Source organism: Erythranthe guttata, chromosome 14 (assembly GCF_056151865.1).
Source record: "Erythranthe guttata isolate IM_541 chromosome 14, IM_541, whole genome shotgun sequence".
NCBI classification, from domain to species: Eukaryota; Viridiplantae; Streptophyta; class Magnoliopsida; order Lamiales; family Phrymaceae; genus Erythranthe; species Erythranthe guttata.
In genome coordinates, this window is record NC_142546.1 from 21,847,134 (window position 1) to 21,865,424 (window position 18,291).

The 18,291-nt window shown below is 33.0% G+C and overlaps 2 protein-coding genes and 2 long non-coding RNA genes across 4 annotated transcripts; 1 reads left to right on the top strand and 3 right to left on the bottom strand.

Annotated features, from left to right (window-relative positions):
* Positions 1–3,751: 3,751 nt before the first annotated feature.
* On the bottom strand, positions 3,752–5,615 carry LOC105958851 (uncharacterized). Its single transcript, XR_001172903.2, has 2 exons — positions 5,252–5,615; positions 3,752–4,079 (listed from the first exon to the last, which is right to left on the bottom strand). It is a non-coding gene; the product is annotated as an uncharacterized LOC105958851 (long non-coding RNA).
* Positions 5,616–8,593: 2,978 nt separating this feature from the next.
* On the bottom strand, positions 8,594–10,074 carry LOC105959046 (F-box protein At2g27310). The gene has a single exon (XM_012983066.2). It carries the CDS (start codon positions 9,839–9,841, stop codon positions 8,819–8,821), a length of 1,023 nt encoding a protein of 340 aa, XP_012838520.2. The 5' UTR covers positions 9,842–10,074; the 3' UTR covers positions 8,594–8,818.
* A 3,781-nt stretch (positions 10,075–13,855) lies between these two features.
* On the top strand, positions 13,856–14,531 carry LOC105959048 (uncharacterized). Its single transcript, XR_016029575.1, has 2 exons — positions 13,856–14,025; positions 14,119–14,531. It is a non-coding gene; the product is annotated as an uncharacterized LOC105959048 (long non-coding RNA).
* A 44-nt stretch (positions 14,532–14,575) lies between these two features.
* Positions 14,576–17,727, bottom strand: LOC105959047 (Leucine-rich repeat (LRR) family protein). Its single transcript, XM_012983067.2, has 11 exons — positions 17,557–17,727; positions 17,368–17,439; positions 17,178–17,270; positions 16,257–16,338; positions 16,118–16,174; positions 15,949–16,013; positions 15,767–15,862; positions 15,572–15,658; positions 15,399–15,479; positions 15,212–15,317; positions 14,576–15,119 (listed from the first exon to the last, which is right to left on the bottom strand). The coding sequence occupies exons 1-11, from the start codon at positions 17,653–17,655 to the stop codon at positions 14,728–14,730; spliced, it is 1,230 nt and encodes a 409-aa protein (XP_012838521.1). The 5' UTR covers positions 17,656–17,727; the 3' UTR covers positions 14,576–14,727.
* Positions 17,728–18,291: the final 564 nt, after the last annotated feature.

The window sequence follows — 18,291 nt, forward strand, 5'->3', positions numbered from 1 at the left end:
TCGGAATATAAAACAAGCCCAACAAGCCCGTTGATATTTATAGGCAGATTTAAGGATGATTTTTTACGGGTCTACTCAACAGATTTGGGCCATTTAACAAGTTCATTCACTTAGGGCTTGTTTGATAGGATTAAGTACTGAATGCTGAATGCTGAATATACATCTGAATGTTTAAGAGTTGTGTCTTAATACTGAATGCTGAACCACTAAGTTCATTTGATAGTTGAATATTAGTAACGTCTGAATAAGGTTATTTTACTATTATAGCCTTGGAGAAATACTAAAATATTTGTTATATGAGCAACAAATAATTGTATAAATGTAATTCTTTTTCTTGATTAACCTGATTAACTTAATTAGCAAAGTATGTAATATTGGTTGACATTAAACACATTTACGTGTATTAAGTTTCAAGTATTTAAATAATAAATAAATTTGAAATATAAACACCAAATAATATTTGTTTGATAATTGAAAGTTTATTATATTTAAATAATGCAACTTTATTATGTTGTCCTTTATTTATTACGTAAATATTAAGAATACAAATAAAAAGAAGATAAAAAAATACAACACAAAATTTAACTATTATTTACTTATTTTTGAAGAAGAAGATTGTGGTCAAATAATTAATTAACTTCAAAGGGATGACGTATGTTACTGCAGAGATAAAGTTAGAATTTTAATTTTTTTATAAGGACAAATTTGCCTAATATTAATTCAGTGCACCACTTAATGAATCAGATGGAAATTTCCGTCTGGATAGGTAAGAGCAAAATTTTGTGATTCAGAAGTCTTTACCAAATGCACTTAATGAAAAGATATCTGACCGAATCAGACATGTTGCCCAATCAGAGGTGATTCAGAACCTATCAAACGGGCCCTTAGTCTAATTCCATCACGATGCATTTTTTCTATAACGATGGTTGTAATGTTTCTGTAAACCGTTATGAGAGAGAGAGAGAGAGAGAGAGAGAGAGAGAGAGAGAGAGAGAGAGAGAGAGAGAGATAAACACATGCAATTCGAATGTCTCGCTAGTTTCTTCAGATCTTCGTTCTTCGATGAGCAAGTGAAATCCACTTTGAGGAAAACACAAGATAGGTAAAAATCTAAGTGAGGTTCGGGAACTGGGTGAGAGTGTTGACTGTAAACTGAGTGGTTTTGGGGTCAGATCTAGTGTTTCGATGATTGTGCTTTGTTGTTGCAAAATCGACGCTTTGAATTGCTACCTTATCTCAGAGATGCAGATATATATATATATATATATATATATATATATATATATATATATATATATATATATATATATATATATATATATATATATATATATATATATATATATATATATATATATATATATATATATATATATATATATATATATTACTATATACTATTTAGGGCACCCTTTGAGATATGATCAATTTACGAAAAAATCATCTTGTTTGAATAATTATATCTCCACATTTATGGTGTCAAATTCAACATAATCATCTAAATTTCGTGGAATGTGCTCTAGTTTGTACTCGTTTTGTGAAAAACACAGTTTCTGATGCACCACAATCAGATATATACAAGCCAAGAAACACATATTATGATCATCTTGCTTCAAAATGTGGAGTTTGAATGGGATAAAAGGGGTACAAAAGTGATAATATTCCATATAATCTCGAAGATTCCACTAAATTTGAAACCGCAAGCGTGGACGTGTGAGAAGATTTATAGTTGATGGGTGGTTATAATTACCCAAACAGGAGGGGTTTTTTTGTAATTTAATCATACCTCAGGGGAGTGGTTGTAATTTACCCTATTATTTATATTTATTTATAAAAAAAAATATAATAAACAAAAGAAATTTAAACTTACAATAAGTTTAAACCTGAGTTTGCAAGAAAAGTCGAACTCAAAATTATGTTGAGTCGGCTGATCGAGCTCACGAGTCTGCTCAGCTCGTTCATTTACAGTAATCACAAATGTTTTAAAACCTGAATTGTAAAATATAAAAAATGCAAGGCGAAATCTTCATTGGGCTCGGGCCACATTTTCAATAAAGCCCAAAAGGTTTTAAGAAATCGGTATCAAGCCCACAAGTTATGTAGATACTGTGCAATGTCCCAACCACATTATCTATATGAAGAAAATAATAATAATAATAATAATAATAATAATAATAATAATAATAATAATAATAATAATAATAATAATAATAATAATAATAATAATATACACACACATATACACTGGCTCCTTCGACCCTATACCCTGTGATAAACACCGGGTGGGTCTTCTGCTGCCACATGTCCCTTTTTTTATTTTTCTAAAACCCTAAAGGGAAACCCTAGCGGAGAATATATTATAAAATACAAAAAAGAGATACGTGGCCGCAGAAGACACACCCGGTGTTTATCACCGGGTGTAGGGTCCAACAAAGAGTAAACTGCAAAAACTACATTTGTGTAATCTCTAAATAGCGAAAACCCCCATATGATAAATAAACTAGCAAAAACCCCCCTGTAAAATTATTTAAATAGCACATTCGGCCCATTTTTCATTTGAGGGTTGACTTCATATAAAAAGACCCAAATACCCCGGGATTTTGCAATTAATAAATTCTTATATTTTTTAAATATTTTAATTATTTTATTTTTGTTATATCTTAATTATAAAGGTACAATGGGGTCTTTAATTTATTTCTATTTTTATATCACATGATTTTTGTATATATTTTAAATTATCCTTACATCAGAAGAAAACTTAAATTTCATTATTATGTATTTAAAAAAATATATACTTAATTTGATTAACAAATTTTTAATATTTTTTCAATTTAATTATTTACTATTTTCTTAACAATATTTTAATTTTTAAACAATCAAATTAAAAAGAAAATATATATACATATAAATACATTTTAAGGGTCAATTTCGTCATTTCACGTCCAAAAATCAACTACCAGTCGCGCAACCCGCGAGTGAGCCACACATAAGTTAACCGGAGGGGGTTGTTGCCTTTGACTAAATTTCACATGGAGGTTTTTGCTAGTTTATTTATCACAGAAGAATTTTCGCTATTTGGAGATTACACAGGAGTACATTTTGCAGTTTACTCGAACAAATCCATATACATTAGTGCGTTAGGTAGGTTAATTAATCTACAAATATGTAGGGTACGGTTAATAAATGCATGCATGCAGCGATATTATTTCAATTTCTCGTGTTGCAGCACTCTAATCTTTATTCTGTTAACCTGCAGAATATTAATCGCTACAAAAAAATGGGCTTTTGTGACGGAGATTTTTGTCATTGAATTGAGGAAAATCCGTCACAAACAAGCTTTGGTGACGGAGGTGTGACGGAATTCGTCCGTGAGAAAACGGCTCGTCACTAATTAAAATAGTGACAGTTTTTTTCAATCCGTCACACTTTGGTGACGGAACATTCCGTCACAAATACCTTATCGAACTCCCCTAAATTTAGTGACGGATTCCGTCATAAAAAAATTTTGTATGTCATTAATCTGTCACAAGGTTCCGTCATTCATCTGTCATAAATATCATCACAAATAGTCCGTCACATGCTTCTGTAACAAATGTTCCGTCAAATTTCAGTCACAAGCAATCCGTCATATTGGTTGTCACAAATATCAGTCACTTTTCTCGTCACAATAGCACCATAATTGTTTTGTTAACAATCAACAAAAAATCACAAAGCATAAATTATATTAAAACAAAATCACAAGGCATAAATATATAAAAAAAATTATATCATTTCCAATCTTTCAGAGCATCATTTGGCTAGTAGTATCTAGTGCTAAGAATTTGTTATGAATTACAAAACATAACTATCTTATTTATAGAAAACACAATCTCTTCTGAGCTATAAACTCGTTTGTATTTTTCTGCGTCACTGCCATCTCTTATGCCCTCAATTTTCAGGTCACATTCCTAACACCACTCTTCTCTATTTGCCTTCAATATCGACAAGCCATGGCCTTAGTATCTATCTTCCTCTACATCACATTCTCCTCAACCCCGATCAACAATTTCATCTTGTTTCCCATCCCCGTCCACATAACTCTGTTAATTAAAAAGATAAGTCCAAAATATAACTCTGTTAATTAAAAGGATAAGTCCAAAACTACAAGTAGTTAACTGCATTGTATTGACATAATTAAAACGAACGTCGAAGAAGTTAATAATGCATCGTATACTCACAAGGTTTACTCACGTAAACAAAAATGTTGAATTAACATGGGGATGCAACGACCCAATAATTGTAGCACATATAGACATAATCATAAGCAAACGATAACCATAATAACACATACACACATAATACATGAAATTCAAATCCACATACTCCATTCCAAAGAACTATAAAGAAATCGTATCAGCTTTGCAATCTAATCACATCAAGGTTTCAAAACGAGTTACAATTATACCTTAATAATGAACTTCAAATTACTTGAACGAACCTATACTCTTATCGGTCCTAAATCAAATGAGAGATATCCTTATATAGAACTATGTCCTCTAAATAACGCCCTAACAACTCTTTTCATTCATAGTACTCTATTTTAGAAAATCAGGCAGCTTTGGTATTTCAATTATGAAAATTCATATCTCTTAAACCGTACATACAAACCTTATGAAATTTTCGCACAACATTCACATATATGTTAATTATACCATATTAAAACATTTCAGTAAAATACCTATCCACGTGAGATTAATAATTAATTCAGTACAATAACACCAGCAGAATTTCAGAACAGAGCATTCAACTTAAAAAATACCAAATAAATCATTCCTTCAACCAAAGACCATGAAATTTCGCTGCGAATCAGATTTATAAGTCTGTAATCATATCCAGTTGGAATTGCATGAATCGGGCAACGATAGAATTTAATTCATCACATAATTCATAGATGACTCAGAAATCGTGCAGTTTCGGAAAACGGTTCATAACTTGATCAATATAATTCCGATTTACGCATACCATATATCAAATCGAAGCTAACAGAAACATCTACATGCACAATTAATTTCATGATTTCCATAAAATAAATCATTGATGAAACATGCATTGGAAGCTGAGGCTACGAATCTGAAATTCGAATTAGGGTTCATTGAAATCTATATTTCTTGACCTAGATCCCTAAATCCGATTCCTAAACATATAAATCAATTAAACACATAAACATCATCTTATAATTTATCATTAATTCAGTAAAGACCGAAGTCCTTACATCTTTGAAGAAAATCGAAGACAAAGAGGAAGAGTAAAGCGAAGGATTCTCGGAGCTTTGGCTTGAAGGCTTTTGAGGGCACGATCCTCTTGATAGTTTGGGGGATTTTATGGGGAAATCAATCCCATTAATTAGATGTGAAGTTTTCAAGAGAAGAAGGGGAAAGTTTGATGAGTTTTCATCGAATTTTCGAGGTGAGGCTGCCGAGGGATGAGAGGAAGCCGAGGGATGAAAGGAACTACCGTAAGAAGAAGGAAAACTGCCGTGGGAAAATTGAGAAGGAAAAGAGGAGGAATCTTCCTTGCTTATAGGCTAGGAAGTTAGGAGGAAATTGACCTAAGGGCTATTATGCAATATTTAAAACAATATAGGATCCTAATAACAATTAAAGAACACTTGGGGGAGTAAGTCATACATCCACATTCACACAACACCACACCACACCAACTAACTCATTCATGTATATCTACATTCATTAAATCAAATCGTAAAACAATTAAAGATACATTGAATAGATTAATCATCATATCATAATTCTTATAAGATCATTTAAATTATAATTGACCATGTACATGAGAGACAATTCAATATAACCAAAATTTTATAATATCATTATTAGCAAAGATTAATTATTCATTTAGAGCACATAATTCATTTAATCACGTGCATAAATAAAATTACTTAATCGTCTCAAATCAAGTCGATCGCACATTGCTCTAATATAGACATAACATAAAATATCATAATGCATATAATTCACATAATCATTCAGGGTACGTAAAAGTTACTAATTAATTCATGAAAATTACCAATTTACTCAATATAATATATATGCTTATGAAATTGCGGGGCGTTACACATAGTGACAGATTAATGACGAAACATAAAATGTGACAAATATGTGTCTGAAATGTATGTGACGATTTCTGACCGGATAAACATAGTGACAGATTAATGACAACTTAAATGATGACGGATTTGTGACCGATATGTATGTGACGGGCAGGATATTGTGACGGATTTGTGACCTACATTGATCAAATTGTTACATTCACAAAAAGCGTGTGACTAATTTGTGACGGAATAAATTTCCGTCAAAAGATTTGTGACTGACATGTGACTGAGTTTCGACTGTCACAACATCCGTCACAACATTGTCACATAGTGGTCATAAAAAATTTCTAAATCTTAGTAGTACATTCCATCACATATTTGTCACTCATTCGGTCACCAATAGTGACGGATTTAGGCCGTCACAAAATATCCGTCCCAAAAGCCCTGTTTTTTGGTAGTGAATACCCACAGCCACGAGTAACGAGTGCGGTATATTAATATGACACGTGTTTCTCTGCAAAAAACACGTGCATACTACATATTAATATACATATATCTGCTGCGTGCATGCAATGCAATTAGTACTATTCAGACATGATCATAAATGAATTTAACATCAACTCACACTCACCCAATTATTATATATTGTCACAGTACGTACTGCACTGCTGCAAATTCGTACAATTCTAGTAACTATCTCTAGCTACGTCGGTTCGATAGGATCGATGACGGGTTTATAGTATGACCCAATCAAGGTTTGTATAAACGAAACGATGTCGTTTTTGTATGTACGATGGGGCGAGACGAGTTTTATGTGTATTCAATAATAAATTGAATCCGTACGTCTTACATCAATACCTGCAGATTTTTTCTCTATTTCAGAACTCAACTTATTGATGGATCTATCCGTGCGACTTGAATAAAACGATTTTTCACGAGTTTGACGAGTTCAACGGGTTGATGGGTCCAACTTATCACCATTAATGAATTGTATTTCAGTGTCATGAATAAATACAATAATATAAAGTGAATTATAAATAAACATAGAAACACAAGTTAAAATAGAGGATTGATCAAGATTCTCTGATTCAAAAAATAAAATAATTTTTTTACTTTATACCCAATAATAATAATAATTTTGTCGTATTTAGTTAAACAAAATGTTATTTGAAAAAAAAAAAGAAAGAATCCAAAATGAAAAAGGGGAGAATTATAAGGTGGGAAAATTGACATTCCAACCACAGCAATCCTTATCTCAAGTCAGCTTCAAACCAACCTGATCAAGCAATCCATTTTTGAAAAGTTTTGTGACTCTTATTTCTAATTATTAATTCATTTAAAAAAAAATTTATAAATATGTAATTTAGTAATTGAATAATTATTTCTTAAATTTTGTTTTCATTTGCTAGTAATTATCTCCAAAACATTTGCTAGATCCTCGAACCATATATTCATTTATCCTAAGCAGATTCTGATTGTAGATTTATTGTGGAGGATGTTGACTAATTTTGACCACATGCCAACTACCTTTTATTGTTGGGAGTTCATGAGTTTAAATGTTGATCCCCTTGATTAAACAATTGCTATTTATGCAGTATGATTCTTTGTCTGATATTAAAGAAAGAGATTGAATTAAATCAAAGTTTTGTAATATACGGTATATATACGAAAATAGGATCGGCAATTGAGTCAGGTCGAATTGAAGTCCAGTTATATCTGAGACAAGCCTAATTTTTAGTGAACCGGACTAAGTTTGAAGGATTTTATCAAATTCGATTATTTACGAGTCGAGTTTGAACCTACTATGGCTCAACTCAAATAAATTATGCTCGATTAAGTTAATAATTAAATATATAATATATTTATTATTTTAATAGTAGCTCAACATACATGTTATAAGTTACAATCGTATTAAATCATTTTATTTTACTGAAAAAATTCTAAAAAAAAGTAAGTGGACGTTAATGCATTTTTGACCATATAATTAATCTGAGGATTAAACCATTTGCAACATTAAACTTTATATATCTTTCAAGGACCATTGATTATAGTTTTTTACTTTTTTTTTTAATCTAATTTTACTTTTTATGAATATAATATTCAAGATCGATTTCGCTCCTCCGTATGTCTTTGTTTTGTTTTTTTTTTTCCTTTCTTTTTGTTTGAACTCGTTCGACTGCAAAATATGTAGTTTATATATATTGTACGATATGAGTTGATATAAACTCGAGGCTCGAAAAGACATTTGAGTCGAACTTGAGTTTATAGTAATAAGATGTGTCTCGTGGCTTATAAATATCAGATTATGGTGCATCAGAAATTCCATTTTTGCACAAAACGGATACACATTGGAAAATAGTTCACATAATCTACAAAATTCCACTAAATTTGACACCGCTAGAATAAACGTGTAGAAATATCATAATTGAGAGATGATTGTAATTTTCTAAACACGAGGATGTTTTTTCGGAATTTGACATTATCTCAACGGCGGCCAACTATACAAAATTAGAAAAAATGAATTTAAGAATATAATATATTATATTGTATCCACTTGACAAATTGATAATATTCTTAAACATATATGACCCAACATATAGGTAATGGGTCCGTTTCAATCTTATCTTCACAAACCAATCTGAATTAAAAAAAAAAAAAAAAAAAAAATCATTTAATTAATATATCTATGTTTTTTCTAAGTGTAATGAAAATGACCTTTTTACCCATCTAGTTTCATCTAGATAGAAAAAACATCCAAATAGCGAGTAAAATTGAAACTCCGGCGGTTATGAACACCATATCGAGGCTCTTCTCTCTCTTCTGGTTTCTCTCTCTACTCTGTACCTTCATCCTCAAGAACTTGCGGTACATTTCCTTCTCCGTCTCGCCGTCGCATCTCCGCCGCGGCCCCACCATGGCGGCGTCGAGAATTTCCAGAGTGTCCAGCCCCGTCAGAATTTTCCCCTCCAAATCCTCCGCCTGCATGCTAACCTCCCTCACCTGCAGCTCCCGGCCTTCCTTCCCGCCGCAGGTCACCACGACGGCGAACTGCACCGCCTCCTCTGCTCCGCCGTCCACCACCGTGGCGTACCGGAGATGTATGTCCTCCGTGAGCCAGTGCCGCCGCGCCTCCACCGCCTTGAGGCTCGCGACGTTGACCGCGCGTCCCTTCGACGGATCGATCAGGATCCAGCTCACCCTCAGCCGCTCCTCGGCGAGTCCCATGCACGCGCCGTCGTCGCCGTCGAACATGAGCGGCGTCGCCACCGTTTCCTTCGGTTCCATGAGGTCGATCCTGAAAGGCGAGCCCAAGTACCAGAGGGACAGCGTCTCCGTTCCGACGACCTTAGAATAAACCAGCTCGCCGTCGTAGTAAATATCCACGGCGGAGATCAACTCCGCCGTCTCCGGCGCTTGACCGCCGTAGGCGCCTGCCTTGCCGGACGGCTGTCGGGCGAGGCAGGAGAAGGAGTCAGAGTAGAAGGAGCGGTGGCCGGAGGGGAAGGCGGAGATGGCGTCGCCGACGGCGGGGTTGGTGGTGGAGGGCCACGTGGAGTTGCAAATGTCCTTCCACAAATGGTCTTCGTTGCAGAGGGAGAGGAGCTGCTGGGAGGCGCAGCTGGCGGCGGCGAGCGTCGGGCCGTCGAGTCTGTTCAGGATGTGGGTTCGAATGACGTCTGTGTGGATATCCGTGATCGGAGTTCCTCCTCCGCCCTTATCGGCGGCGGCTGAAACAACTGCGGCGGTTGAACACATGATTTTTGTTGGAATCTAAGTTTTTTTTTTTTTTTTTTTTTTATTTGTCTATTTAATTTTCTTGGAGTGGATCAAATATAGTGAGATTAAAGGTCTGAAATTGTTAGTGACAAAAAAAAGAAAAATTGAAGAGGTTTTATAGGGAGGGATTTTTGCCCTTTTGGTCATCGATAGGGTCAACGATCCGGCGCGTTCTTCGAATACGTTGTTTTATTTTATTTATTTATTTATTTTTTTCCAATTATTATATTCCTATTATTTTATCCTTTAAATTTGGCTTCATATGGTCGAATATTTTTTTCCTTTTTTTCCTTTAAAAAATACTAATAGATTTCATTAATATAGTGCTTACAATAAATATCTTGAATAAAGCTCGGCAAAACATTCGATGTAAAAAACTCCATTGTAGACAACCAAACAACTTTGTGAGCTGCTCGATTGTTTTCCCTAATGACATGACAAACTTTGAAAGTTTAGAAAAACCTAGCGTCAAATTATCGATAATTTTACCACAAATTGTCCAAGAATCCTTAAAACTTAGGGATTGTAACACTTCCCTTTATAAATATTTAAATGCGACACTTGCATGTTTTCTTCTCATGATATTCTTCTAATCATTAACTAAATTATGAATATGTAAGAATACGTTTTTATAATAATTTTTTAAATCAATTTTATTATTCCAAAACTCTAATTTTAAGAACATAATTCTGAATTTTGAGGGACAACTAGTTTTCATTTTTTTTTTAAAAGTAGCTTTTATTTATTAAAGAAAAAAAGAAAAGAAAAACAACTCCACTACTTGTGATCATGCTAACATTTGGGTGTAGTGAAGGCGGGAAACGCGGAGCATGTTTAGCCCAACTACCGTTTAGATACATAATTAATAATTTAATATTTTATTTATTTATTTATTCTCAATTCATTAAAAAAAAGTCAGGCTACAAAATTGCGATCAGATCTAAATTTTACAGATTTAAATATTGTAAACCAAAAAATCCATCTCTAGTGGTGAATTATATATAAATAAGCTCATTTTGTAAAATACTTGTTACAATTTACAAATATCTATTGCAACCAAACAATTGGAAACCAATAAAATATAATATTATTCAACATTTATCCTTAAATTGAATGATAAAGAAATGAAAATTAAATTCATAGATTCAAACAACTGTGTTGAAAATTAAATAAAAAATTTAAGTTATCATACGAGAATATAGTCTACACGGTCTATCGACACAACATGGCTGCGGATTACTTCGTTAAAAAAAAAAAATACAGTCGGCTTGTCGTGTGAGGGTAGTTACGTCATTTAATAACGAGGTCTATTCAGTAGTAGTCCAACCTCGGGGCTGCTGGCTGCTTTGTACAAATTTGAAATTTCAGTCAAATTTATAAATGGGCTTATCCAAATCTACTATTATTCCCACTTGCGCCTGAAGCTGACGTGGATATATTTAATCCTCCAAGTATTTTCAATTATTTCGATATTTTAAATAATTTATAAAATAAAATAAAAAATTAATTAATTTTCCACAACAAATTGTAGCCGGCACCCAAATTGGGCCTTCTTAGTAGTAACTAGTGGTTCATAATTGGTGACATCAAATTGTTTTGTTTAAAATATTATTTAATCAAATAGTCTTCTTCTTGAACATTTACACAAATATTATTAGAAATTTTTTTAAATAAAAAGTAAATATTAAAAGACTTTTAGATATAACGTGACCAGCTCATTGTGTATGAGCTTGAAGAATATAATATAATCTAATTATTTGTCAACTATATATAATACATGTAAATAATCAATCTGCTTAATCTAATCAAATAATAATAATGGTGGGTCAAATTTGGTTTATGCATCGCCCCTTACCATATACCAATTGGGACCTTAAATTTAATTACCCAATTAATTAATTTCTTAGTGTCAAACCTTTTTTTTTCTTCTTTTAATAGGTCACACTTTTTATTAGGTGATATATTGATATTAATTAGGAAAATAATATTTAAAGAATGAGGAAAATAATAATTTAAACACAAAATGAGATATATTTGAAGAAAATATTAAGTAAAGATTCATCAATAATTAATAGAGATAAAGAAAAATAAAAAAAAATAATTACAGAGTTGTTGTTATAACTCATTAGGGTTGCTGAGCATTTTCGTAGAGAAAAAAAAAATTAAAAGAAAATAATTTCAAATATGCCATTAACGGGGAAAAAAAAGAAGGAGAATCTAAAAATGGAAAACTCGTCCAATTGAGATAAGAATGATAAAAATAATTAATTAGAAAATTGGTAGAGAAAATAAAAATGAAAACAATTACAAAGATGTAATTATGGTTGCTATAGCGTCAACTAAAATAAAAAAAAATGGATTTGAAAAAACTTTTTACAAAATCAAAAACATTTCAGATAGGAATCGACGTAATTTAGAAATTTTAAAATTTCAATTGTATTAAAATTCTAGTATAACAATATTGATATTTTAAGTGTAATTCTCGAAGAAGAATCGGACTCTTCAAAAATATTTTTAGAATTCAAAATCACATAAAAAATCGGAATCTAATACATATATTCCAATTTCACTTCAAAAAACAAAATTGAAAATCAAATCTTTCAGAATTCATAATGAAAAATACTGTTACAAAAATCGACGTAATTCAAAAAAATTAATTCCAATTGTCACCCCTACATTATGGTAATAACAAATAATTAAACAAAATATTTTAAGTATTATTCTCGAATTTTTCGGGTTTATTTATTTATTTTTTATTATTTTTTTTAATTGACGATCGAATGCGACTTTTGTATGCAGATGCAATTCTGCAAGTAGAATGCACAGGAGATGTGATAGTACCAGGCCCAAATAAAGGGACTACGGACTCGGACGGAGATTATTCGTTCTATTTGGTCCCTCGTCCTATTAACGCAACAGTCGAATCAATTGTCGCCAGTTGTCGCCTATTTGTCCGGACTCCTCTCTCCAAATGCAGCCCGGCCCTACCGAAAGCGGGCCTCGTGTCGAACTTAAAGTATGTCAAGACAGTCCAAGTTGGATTCTTTCCTATCAGTATCACTTATATGGCTGCTGCGGGTTTTTCACTTCAAGCGTAATTAGCCCATCTGCATATAAGTTTAATTAGTTCCATGTATTATGGAATATGAATAAAGAATCTTTGGATTGTGTCTGAATTATGACAAATGAAATCATGTTATCTAGATTTTTGTCATGATATAATTTCTGGGTAATTTATTAAACCAACTTAAAAGTTAAAAGGGCCAAAAAATTAACAACTTAATGAGATAGACATTAATTTTAAAAAAAATTTGTTTTTTTTTTTTTTATCAAGAATACCTCTAGGAGTTGCAACTAATCCCAATTAGTGGATGGTCGAGTTCGGTTCTGACTAACATTGGTAATTTACCTCGTGCGTTGCACGGGCTGTTGGAATATAATAGGAGATATGGTGCATTTTCAAATATAAATGAATCATGTGTATTTCTAAAAGTTTTAAGTTTCAAGATGTAAATATTTATTAATTTTTAAATTAAATATTTCACAAATAACATAAAAAAATGTAGCTATATACCTATTTATCCTTTTTGAAATGCTGTTAATATATGATATATTCATTTTATACTAGTACATATTGTTGCCCTTTAATAAATAAATAAATCATTTGTTAAAGAAAATAATAATTAGAAAATTGGTAGATAATTTTATTTTTACAAATTAAAGACGCCATTTACAGAATATATGGATGATAATATGTCACAACCCTAGGCTATGGTGATAATAAGTAATTGAACTAAATCCAGAGTTGATCAAATAGATTACTTTGACAATCAACAATCAACAATCAATAATCAACACTAGATTGTAGGTCATAATTATACACTCGCAGACATTGTGAATTCAAGATTTTGAATCAAGATTCATTTTCTTTTTGAGCCTATAAATTGGCCCTTTTCGAAGAAACTTTATATTGCAACCAAACCATACACAATTAAAAACAATGGCCCTAAAAACAATTCTGATTCTTGCAATTGTAGCTGCAATGGCAACCTCATTTGCAGATGCCCAAAATCCACTGGGCATCATACAAATCAACGGTACATTGTACTGCTCTGCAAATGGCAGTCCTACTAACAATGGCAACACGGCTCCAGTTTTCCCGAGTAAGTCTCGTCATATATCGACATTATTCTCGATTTTCACTGTTTTTTTTTTCTTCTTTTCAATTGATGATCAAATGCAACTTTTGTGTGCAGATGCAACTCTGCAAGTAACATGCACAGGAGATGTGATAGCACCAGGCCCAACTAACGGGACAACCAACTCAAACGGGGTTTATAGGTTGTACTTGTCCCCTCGTCCGAATGCAACGGTCAACTCGATAGTCGCCAGCTGTCGCGTCTTTGTCCTAACGCCTCTCTCCAACTGCAGCCTGGCCCTACCGACAGCTGGCCTCGTATCAAACTTACAGTTCGTTAAGACAGTCCAACTTGGATTCTTGCCTCTCCGTATCACCTACATGGTTGCTGCAGGTTTCTCTCTCCAAGCTTAGCCCATCATCGGATGATTCCCCTCTCTTTTTTTCTTTCTTTTTTTAACTTCATGTATGAATAAAGACTTTGTGGATTGTGTCTGAACTATGACAAATAAATCATGTTTTTCTAGACTTGTCAATTGTCATGAAATGATTTCTGGGTAATTTATCGAACTAACTTAAAAGGGTCAAAACATTAAATTCATTCTCTAACAAACAACCCATTGTACAACTTTAACTTAATTAGATTGAGATTACATGAGATAGAATCAGAAAAAAAGAAAAGAAAAAAAAGGGCATCAAGAATCAAGAATACCTCAAGCAGTTGCATCTAATCCCAAGTGGATGGCCCACCCAATCCAATTTCATTAACGTGCGGCAACTCGAAAGAAGCGGGATCAATAGCACGGTTCCTCTTCTTTTTCTCGGTTTGAATAGTTACAAGCCCATGGTTTGCACCCATATCTTGATCGTATCTACTATCGGGCATCTTGTCAATTTCAGGAGCATTATTTGCAAAAAGATCCGCAAAAGGGGTTTCTGCGCTGTCGATTATATTTGCTTTATCTCCTTTCTTTCTTTTTCTTGATTTCTTGTCAGATTCTTTTCCTATAATAACATCATCGAACGTAACATCAGGCTTCTCCTCAACAAGTTGATGCTTTGTTTTATGTTTCTTGTCCTTTGATTTCTTGACTTGCTCGTCATTTCCATCCAGAGTTCCTGCAGTAACAATATTAGTGCTTTACATTATACTCGAGTTCTGGTTTTGCATCAATTATTCTATTTAGTCGTCAACTGTTAAAACTCGTTACCTGCATCAACAGAGAAGTCTTCAACTTTCTCGTGAACTTCTTTTCCAACAATTTTGTCAATCGGTCTTGAATTGAAGACGTGCAAATTCGGCAATAGTTTTTTGACCTGGTGAAGCGTTGTTTAGATCGTCATTTCAAAACTCCTGAGAATAAAATAGAAAAGTACTTGAGCACGAAAAAGACTTACTCTCTTCTGTAAATTTTCCTTTTCGGAAACAGGATTTCCTTGTAGATTCAAATTTCTCAGGTTAACTAACGACGAGAGCACCTGTCACACAATTACGAAACCATTACACTAGTGAAAATCATATTATCTAAAACACATTAAATATGATAATCGATATAAAAAAAATCTGTCACCTTTACATTTGACCAGCGGGTGATCAAGTTGTTCCCCATGTCTAGATTCTGAAGTTTCAGAAAATTCCCAAACTCAATAGGGATAGTCTGAAACATTGACCAAGACTTAGTAACCTCATTTGTGAAAACAAAAAAAGAGCACTACGTAATAATTTATAAAATCAGAATAATTCGTTAACAGCTATTATAACATACCATGATCTCGTTGTGGGAAAGGCGAAGCTCTTTTAACTCTAGGCAGGATTTCAGGGATGAATCGAAGGATATCAGTTGGCAGTTAGAAAGAGAAAGCTGTAATAAGGAACTGTAATAAGACCCCTCGTATATACAATCTATAAGCTGATTAATACGAGCGCTACATAAAATAGAGAGCGTACTTTGGTAAGTGATTTCAGTTTGGCCAAAGATTCACCGAGTGAACTGATCGGATTCCTGGAAAGGACTGCATAGGGCAAACTATTCAATTGTTTCTTTTAATCATGAAAGTAATGCAAAATTTCTCGTGTTTTATATTTTATGAGTAATAACTCGGATTAAGTGACGTACCCAGAGTGTTCAACTCTTTCATCTGATCAAGCTTGCAAATTGAACTGATCTCATTGTCTGCCAAACGAGGATAAAAAGGGTATAAGTAAAAGTATGCGAAACATCCCGATGGCAGTTGTTAATTACTCCAAGAACCTACCGTTCAAGATCAATGCACGTAAGCTTGAAACATTTTTGACATCATCTATTGATGTAAGCTTGTTTTTTCCAGCATTTAATACCTGTACCAGAAAGAGACGAGGAGAAGGGTAAAATACTTTAAATAATGTTTTAGTTATAAACCGGATTCGAATCCTGTTTGAAAATAGTGCTAACAAAGTCAAACATGAGAAGGATGATGAAATGACATCAAATAAAGTATAATGAGATTTTTTTACATGTTTTAAGATAAAACGGTGGACTTAACTAAAGCTCACATCTCTTATATGACGAAAGAAGAAAAAATAAAAACTCCAGCAGATGGCAGATAAAACGGTGAACATTTCTTGTAACTTTAATTGAGAAGAAGGTCTCTAATGACCCATCACAATCGGGATTAGGATATGCTTATATATATGATAAATTACCAAAGAAAAAAAACCACTAATAGTTGATTTTATAGACCCCAAAATTTGAAATGCTAGCATATAGGAGGATTCAACCTGAATCGAATGATTGGTTCTTCAATTCGCGTGCCGCCTGAAATTTAGCTAGTGAAACCATTTGGGTTTTTTGATTGAAGAATCGGATTTTACAGCTATCAAGATAAGCATAAGCTATAGTCTTACGACATACATTTTATAAACTATTAATTTGGTTTTTACTTTCTGTACTTCGATTAAATTACTAATTTAGCTTTCTACGTTTGAAAGTTACATGTCGGGAAACTTCGTCGTGATAAAGGAACTTTTACACGTCTCAAATTCCGACTCAAAATGCTAGCACCTTTAGCAAGACTCGAAATGCTAAAGAAACATGAAGTCCACATCTATACAACATAATGCCGAAAAGCCAACTAACTACATATACAATTTATCATCGAAAACTGGAAAAAACTATACGAAATCTAACACTAGCTTACAGTGAGTTTATCGAGCCGTTCGATGCCTTTCAAGCTCTGAAGCTTGTTCTGCACAACTGACAACCACTTCAAATTCACACATGACTTCAAACCCTAACATTTCAAAAAAGGAATTCAGCCAAAATACGACATCGAAAAGGAAAAAAAAAAAACCGACAGCAGTAATTCTTAGTGGGTTTCATTTCACTACCTCAAGTGAAGTCAAATTGTTGAATCCTAGGTCGAGCCTTTCCAAATTCTTGAACTCGCTCAAGCACGATACCTGCGAAATCCCATTAAAACAAAATTAAAATTGCAGAGATGTGCGAATGAAAGTTCGAATTGTAAACGCAGCTTTGATTCGGGATTTTGATATAGATTGGTAGAGAAATATTATTACATCGGAGAGAGCTTTGTGGGTGAGAGAAAGAGATGTAATGGAGTCGGGATCAGTTGTTCCCTTCTCTTGCAAGATTTTCTTCGAGCTAAGCACTGTCATTGTTCGATAAAATGTCTCACAGGGTTTTTCTGCTAAACCCTACAGTTCAGTGTTGCCGGTTATAAATGGGTAAAATTGTCTTGGATTTTGATAGTGCCAGAACAATTTTCATTCAGCCAGAACGAAATATACCGGACTGACAATTTTACCCTTTATAATTGAATATTTGCAAATAGGTGAATCATTAATGTACCATCCATCCATCATCTTATCACTACTACATTTTAATATTTCAATTAAAACATTTGTATTTCTCTTAAAATCCAAAAGCTTTGACTTTTTGTGAAAACCATTTGTAGAATTTCGGACGCTGCTAATTATCCTAAAATCAATTGATGTTAGAAAATGCATAAATTTTCAGATCATACTGCATTCAGCATACACAAATATTCAAGACATTAGATTGTAGGTTGCCTATAGCTGGTTGAACTTTGCTGTCGAACAATGGCTAACAAGTTTGAATTCAATAAGTACAATTTATCAGTAAATACTATTTCTAAAATATGAATCTATTAAATTGAATATCATAGTATAGTAGATTAAGTGTCATTAAAACAACATCTTTCGAACATAAGTTCCACTATTAGGTATTGTTTGTAGAAGTTTTTAAAAAGTGATTCTAAGTTTTTCTTGGAC

Excerpts from the sequence above, each read along its gene's own strand:
- LOC105959047 (XM_012983067.2), bottom strand. The coding sequence starts at position 17,655 with ATGACAGTGCTTAGCTCGAAGAAAATCTTGCAAGAGAAGGGAACAACT. Across the intron at positions 16,175-16,256 it reads ACGTGCATTGATCTTGAACG|ACAATGAGATCAGTTCAATT; the intron begins GTAGGTTCTTGG and ends CTCGTTTGGCAG. Across the intron at positions 15,863-15,948 it reads AACTGAAATCACTTACCAAA|CTTTCTCTTTCTAACTGCCA; the intron begins GTACGCTCTCTA and ends TCCTTATTACAG.
- LOC105959046 (XM_012983066.2), bottom strand. The coding sequence starts at position 9,841 with ATGTGTTCAACCGCCGCAGTTGTTTCAGCCGCCGCCGATAAGGGCGGA.